Source organism: Notechis scutatus, chromosome Z, assembly GCF_049901735.1.
Source record: "Notechis scutatus isolate UNSWTSFEM ecotype Mainland chromosome Z, rNotScu1.2, whole genome shotgun sequence".
Classification (NCBI taxonomy): Eukaryota; Metazoa; Chordata; class Lepidosauria; order Squamata; family Elapidae; genus Notechis; species Notechis scutatus.
Genome location: NC_142025.1, coordinates 135223382 through 135230732, shown reverse-complemented (window position 1 = coordinate 135230732; position 7351 = coordinate 135223382). Strand labels below are relative to the sequence as shown.

At 42.5% G+C, this 7351-nt stretch overlaps 1 protein-coding gene across 1 annotated transcript; it reads left to right on the top strand.

Moving 5' to 3' along the window:
• On the top strand, positions 1-7330 carry LENG1 (leukocyte receptor cluster member 1). The gene is made up of 4 exons (XM_087946592.1): positions 1-272; positions 2134-2307; positions 3536-3795; positions 6003-7330. Exons 1-4 carry the CDS (start codon positions 141-143, stop codon positions 6235-6237), a joined length of 801 nt encoding a protein of 266 aa, XP_087802718.1. The 5' UTR covers positions 1-140; the 3' UTR covers positions 6238-7330.
• Positions 7331-7351: the final 21 nt, after the last annotated feature.

The following is a 7351-nucleotide window of genomic DNA, read 5'->3' as shown; positions in this document are numbered from 1 at the left end:
ATGAAGCACGTACAGTACGGAGGCAACGGCCACGCCCCTAAATAGAACAAAGGGGCGGAGCTCGATAGTACTCGGGGAACAACGATTCAGGAAACGGAGTACATTTGTGGAGATTTTTAGCACGGTCATAAGCATCGGGGATGAACATTCTTCCCAAAAAGTCGTGGCACGTCCGCAACAAAGACAATGTGGCTCGCGTACGACGGGACGAAGCGGAGGCTGAAGTTCAGAGGCAAAAGAGGGAGGCCCGCGTCCTGTTAGCTGAACAGGAGGTAAATAGTCACGAAGGGGCATGCGCAAAGGGGGCCGTACTCTTAGGTTTGGAATTATTGCGCATGCGCTGTATCCCAAGTCGAGACAATCGTTTAAAAACATTCTACTGCGCATGCGGATTCGGTCCATCAGTTTTTCTGTGGAGGAAATGTCTCAGTTCTGGGGAGGGAATTGAACATCAAATTCATTGTGATAATACTTTGGTACATGCATCTAATCAAATCCATAAGAGTTAAGTGCTTCCGAATGGACAGATCTAACTCCCTAGTGTGGAAGTGAGGTCAAAACTGTTTCCAGAGACCTAGCTAACCTCCTGTTTGTCTACTCTTCAAAAAGAGTTGCAGTGCTAAAGCTGCATATGGGATCTAAACATTCTGCCTTGATTCTGTCTCCTTCTGCATTCTGCATACAGAATGACCCTTCATTCATCTTCCTGCATGGATTAATAAACAAAGCCAAACCCGGATTTTATCCAGACTTTTAGAAAAAATCTGAACAAGGTGGCAGACAGTTTGGTTTTGACAACAATTGTATTCCATTGTCAAAATCAAAGTGCCTGCCATCTTGTTCAGATTTTCTGTATTCTGTAACAACAAAAGCATCTTAAGTTTTAAAAAATGCATTTAAACAAATCAGAAAGATGGCTTGAGCCTCAAAGTTATCTTTGGGGTGTTCTTACATACTCCAAGAATGAGATTTCTTTACATTTCTGGGAGGAAGATATTCCAATGATGTGGGCCATGCATTGAAAAGGCTGATAAGAGTTTTATTGATCTAATGATTCGATTTATATACCTGCCCACCTCAACAATGATTCTGAATGGAGATCAATGATAAAAATGAAACAATACACATGCACACAAACCAAAATACACAGCAACTGAGAAAACCCAAGAGTTTTCACTGATGTAGGAGACTGATCACTTGGCGCATTCAGAGCTCCAGAATTGAACATAGTGCCAGATCTTTTAAGCGCTTTATGAAAGACAGCAATTGTATCCTAGGTTTTAATTGGCAGCTAATTTTAAATGTGAAACAGAATTCAATATCTGGGATTCTTCTGTACATCTGGTTTGAATAGATGAAACTTGAGAAAAGCCTGATTTAAGAATAGTCAATCTGAAAGGCCCTAGTTTGATTCTGCTTAATCTGGGATTTGATTGAAACCAGGATTTCTGCTGCTGTTATTAAATCAATGGAAAAATAGAAGAAAACTGGTAAGGTATCATAAGACTATTGTTATTCTTCTAAATGTTGAAATATTCTATTGTTATTTCCTTTAATCTGAAGCTTAATATGGAGGGAACCAATGAATGAGATGTAAAGCTCTGTATAATATATTAAAAGTGCTTTTTTCTAGACTTCTCCCACGCTTATATTCTAACATTCTTTTAATATTATTTTCTTTGCCTTTTCTGACACACTCTAAATATACTCTGAATTGAATAATTTATCTTTACAACGACAGGGTCAATTATCTTGCAAGAAATTAAATAGACCAATGTGAGAGATTAAAAAGTTGGAAAAGTGATTGGTGATACATAGAGAATGATACAAGATAAGGGAAATGTTCAAAATCAAGGATCTGCCATTATTTATGTTCTTGATTGTATTACTGTATTCCTATCATCTGAAGAAATCTGGTAAAGTCTAATTTAAAGGATAGCTGATTTATTTACATTCTATTTAAACACAATAATTAAATGTAGACTCTGGCCTGAAAGATTTTTTTATTATCTTCTTACTTGCTCTTGATTTGAAACACACAGAGGCTTCCATACTATTTAGGATGTTATCTAGAACAAATTGGGTTATTGACCTACATATGAGCCTTGGATAAATATCTGCCTTTGATTTTAGGCCCGGACTGAATTCTTACGGAAGAAAGCACGTCTGTCAGATGCAGGAGGTGATAAGAGTGATTTAGACCTTGTTTCTTTGGATTCAAAAAAGCCCTCAGGACACCTTAACCTCTTTCAGGGGTTGCAAGAGGGCGGCAACAAAGAATATGAGGAGGAGAAGAAGCAGGAAAAGGTAATGGTGGAAAACTAGGATTGGAGATTACCAAAATTCTAATTTCTCTAATTTACCTAAGTGGGCGCTGAAAGCCTTGGGATAGGCAGGTTTCTGTTTATGGGTTCTGAGAACAAAATATGGACAGTAGTATTAATATTTAGGTATAGATCTTTTAAATATATTAAATCTGCTTGTTGGTAAATAAAATCCTGATTTACCAGGATTTTTTTTTACACTAAATGCATTTTTCCTTCCTGGTACTCTAAATAACTTCAGGCTAATATGTCAATGAAAACTCTCAGTCATCCAGGCAAAAGTATCTGAAGGTTGAATCATGGCAACTGGATTCAACTTTCAGGTACTTTTGCCTGGATGATTTGAGTGTTTTCACTGACACATTGCAATGCATTTTGGAGAGGAAACGCATGAGGTTATGGCAAGAGTTGATACCCAAAGACACTCTCTTCCTAGCTTCTTTGCTCTGACTTTTAAAGCTGCCTGGAGGAGCAGCAAAACATCTCAAAATAAAAAAAAATGAAATCCTGTTGCCATGATTCAACCTTTAGATAGCTTCAGTTACTTTTTGCATTCTAAATACCATGTTCTTGTACTTTAAACCAGTGATCCCCAACCTTTTTTACGCCGCGGCCCGGTACCGGCATCAGCTGGGCGCCGCCATCTTTTTTTGATGAAAAAGTGCTTCCGGTGACCTCACCGGAAGCACGTTTTCATCAAAAAATGATAAGGCGGCGCCAACGCTTCGATGAGCTTTTCCGGGTAGAAATGGCTTTCTACCGGAAAAGCTCACGAGCGCTAGCGCTACCATCTTTTTGATGAAAGCGTGCTTCCGGTGAGCTTTCTACCCGAAAAAGCTCACCGGAAGCACTTTTTCATCAAAAAGATGGCGCGCCTAACAAGCCAGCGCCGGTAGGACTTGTTCCGCGGACGGTACGGTCTGCGGACCGATGGTTGGGGACCCCTGCTTTAAACCACAGTAACACAATGCCTGTTGGTTAATTAAATTAATTAAACCTGTCAGAAGGGTGGGGTTATAATCTGCTAGTGATATTCTGCATTGGGTCCCAGGGAGTTCACTGAATCCACAATAAGCAGTTTGCTTTAGGGAAGAAGAATAGGGAAATACTCCTTTGGATAGAATTATATACGCACTACAATGTGTGTGTGTGTGTGATGGATGGATGGATGGATAGCATGAGTAATTTCCTTGACTTTTTATTCCTTACAGGAGCGAAAGGAAAAAGCTCTAGGAATCCTAACTTACTTGGGCCAAAGTGCAGCGGAGTCTCAGACATCCGTTCCCTGGTACCAGGAGCTGCCAGATCGTAGCAAAGCCATTGCCAAGGATGAGAAACTTAAGGGAAGGCTGGACCCTCTGGCTGAGATGGGGAAACATTTATACAAGAAGAAGTGCTCTCATAAAAAGGAAGAAAAGAAAGAAAAAGGAAATCCGAAGCACAATGAAAGCGAAGGAAAACTCGCACTCAGGTGGGCATCCTTTTTGTTGTGCACCCAGGAAAATTGTCCAATATTGAGCAGCAAATGGCTCAACTACTCATTCTTTGCCAGGCAGCTTTGATTTTGGGAGACGAGACAGGGAGAAACTGACTTGTCGCTAAACTGAAGCTGTTACTTGATGTAGAGTATCAACCTGTAATTGAATGCTGCAAGAAACAAACTATGGTTAATATTTAGGGTATATGGAGTTGTTGTTTTTTTGCCAATATTGTTGGAAGAGATATCACTCTGGAAAGCAGAATGTAGGATGGTGGGCCTACTGGTATTTGAGGATTAGATCAGATTTTTTACATGGCTGCCAAGCTACCTTCGCCAGGCCAGTGTTTTAAGTGTTATTTTCGGATGCAAACTGGATTGCATCTTTTGCTTGTCTGGAATAAAGCCAGCTTATGTGTAGCTATTATAGAAACACAGGGCCAGTGGTGCTATTCAGCCCGTTCGCATTGGATCGGGAGAATCGAATTTGGCGTGGGTCGCTGAGCCGGTAGTAAGTTCTGGCTGGCCACGCCCCCCCCACCCCGGTTGCCCTCCCGCCCGATGCTCCCTTACCCGCCTGCCTGACATTGGCCTAAGGCATTTTTCCCCCCTCCCGACAATCAGCTGTAGATAAGATCACCTGTGCCGGGATTCCTCTTGCTGAGGCCCAGGAAGGCAAAAAATGGAGGGAGGAGCTCAGCCCCCGCCCCCCCCCGCTCCATTTTTTGCCTTCCTGAGCCCCAGAGGAGCCTTAGGGGAGCAAAAACACCCTCTCAGAGGCTCTTCTGAGGCTAGGAAGCTCCCAAAACAGAGCTTGGAGGAGTGCTGCGTGCCCCTCCCACGCTCTGTTCCTTTTCTTCCAGAGCCCCAGAGGAGCCTTAGGGGGCAACCCGCCCCCAGTGGCTCCTCTGTAGCTAAGAAGCTCCCAAAAACGGGTGGAGGCTGCAAAAAAAAAAAAAAAAGCCACGCCCACCCAGTCACATGGCCACGCCCACCAAGCCACGCCCACAGAACTGGTAGTAAAAGTTTTTGAATCTCATCACTGCACAGGGCATGTGCTGAAGGTACATGACAGTATCAGCCATGTTGGAGTTAAGCTAATTAAAAGAATAGCCCAGTGATGCCCAAAGCACACGTGCACGCACATCCCAAAATGGAATGTGCACAAGGCCCCCGCGCATGCACCCTGCCTCTGCATGCACCCCCTCCCCCCACATGCGTGACAGAGACCCAAAGACCAGTTGGCCAGCGGGAGGCATGCGTGGCAGAGCTGACCTGGGCGAGCCTTGGCTGCCCACAGAGAGGGTTGCGTGTGCCACCTCTGGAACACGTGCCATAGGTTCGCCATCACAGGAACAGCCCTTCTAATCCTACAGTAGTCAAGGTACATATGCTAGTTTTAACCGGGTCCTGAGAAGTAGAGCCAGATCTGTGCTGCTGTGCTGCTATACAGGTTAGTCCCTCCACTTACCACAACGGAGCCCAAAATTTCCATTGCTAAACAAGACAGCTGTTAAGTGAGTTGCGCTGCATTTTACAATCTTTTGGACCGCTGCTAAGCGAATCACTGCAGATGTTAAGTGAACTTGGCTTCCCGTTGACTTTGCTTGTCAGAAGCTAGCTGGAAAGGTTACAAATGGGGATCATGTAGCCTTGGGGCAGGGCAACTATCACAAATGCATGCCCCTTGTCAAGCGCCCAAATTTTGAACAAGTGGCCACTGGGGATACTGCAAGGATGGTAAGTGTAAATACCAGTCATGTCATTTTTTTCATTGGCATTGCAACTTCAAATGGTCACTAAATGAATGGTTGTATGTCAAGGACTAACACTTAGTGCTTTACAGCAATCTCTGAATGGTTTATAAATATTAGCATATTGCTGCCAACAATCTGGATCTTAATTTTACTGACCTTGGAAGAATGAAAGGCTGAGTCAAACTTGAGTGCTGTCAGGATCGAACTCCTGACTGTGGGCGGAATTAGCCTGCAATACTGCATTCTAACTACTGTACCACCACGGCTCCTACTACCTGTAATTCCCTAAAATTCAGTGCATGCTTGGAGAGCCCAAAACGCCTGATTAATGAGGAGACAGAATTCAGGAAACCGTATCTTTGCCTTCCCTCATGAATTGACGAACTTTCCTGGGTCCCATGCCTCTTCTCTTTCCTCCCTATTGCTTTCCTTTTTCCTCTACAGGCCTCCATCTTCTTCCCCATCATGCTCTCTGGAACAGCTCCGCCAGGAAAGGTTGCAGCGGGAAAGGGCAGAACGAGCTCGAACCGAATCTCTTCTTGCCCAGAGATCTGGAATGGGCCCACGCCAGGAGGAAGAACAGGAAATGGATGAAAGGAAACGTGGCTACAACTCACAGTTCAACCCTCAGTTGGCAAGACAGAGACCAGTGAAAGACAGTCGAATTGAGTGGGTATAAAGGAGGAAATCTGGTTGGTCAAACCCAATTTCTTCAGCTGAAAATGTTCAGTGCAAAATGCTTCATAGAATTCCTGGCCGTAAACCTGCAAAACCAGGCCATATGGCTTCAAAGATGACTTTTGCTCAATTATAATTATCACTCACTGAAACACAATATTGAGCAGGAAAATCAGCCAAGCAATTAATAAGTCTATTCTTGCTGTTTGTTCTGAATTGCCATAAAAGATAAAAAAAAGCTGGATTGATAAAGGATAGTTTCCCGATTCAGTAACTTATCTGCTTTATTCTTTATAGCCTTCCTGAATAAAAATTTAAAAATATTTTATGGGGCACCATATTGATGATTCTGAATTTAATTGTAAATGCAGCAACAGCAAACCTGGAGAACTGAGGCAGGGCCATATATATCTATCTCAAAATATTAGTTTACTGCCCTAAGAGATGGACCAAGGTACTAGTCAAAAGCACCAAATCTGGCATACACTGAGAAGACTTCAAGAATGAATAGTGGAAGATCCCGGAAGTGGTGAGGGGTCACTTTTTTGTATGTGGTCCAGTTGAGAAAATTAGTATTGCCAGTTTTCCTGCTTTTGTAATTCAGTGCTCATCTTTGTATGTGACTGTCTGCCATTAGAGGAATGAGCATGAGAAAGGTTTTGGCCCACTGTGAAGATTTAACCTTGTAATAAGAGCATTTCAGAGGCAGTAATTGTAATGTTCTATTTTTTAGATGTGAAAGACTGGAGCACTTCACGGTAATGCAGGCTAAGTGATGTAGAAAAGGTTATGATGTGTTAATTAGCCAAGTTATGTAAAAACAGGACTAGTTTTCCCAGAATTTGAGACTACAAAAACAATCTTAAAACAATTGTTATGTAGTTTTGCTTGGCTTGCTCTATTGCAAGAAACAGATTGGTTTGTAATGTGGGACTTAAAGCTTAGCATGCTATGTATTGTAGTTATGATTGTTTGTGACCAGACTATTGCAGGATTCTCTTGAGATTGGTTGTGAAATAAGTGGCCACAATTTGCTTCAAATGTTGCTTGATATGGCTTTTTCATTATTCAAATAAACATTTCCCTTTTTAATATATTCTTGTTCAGATGTTGTC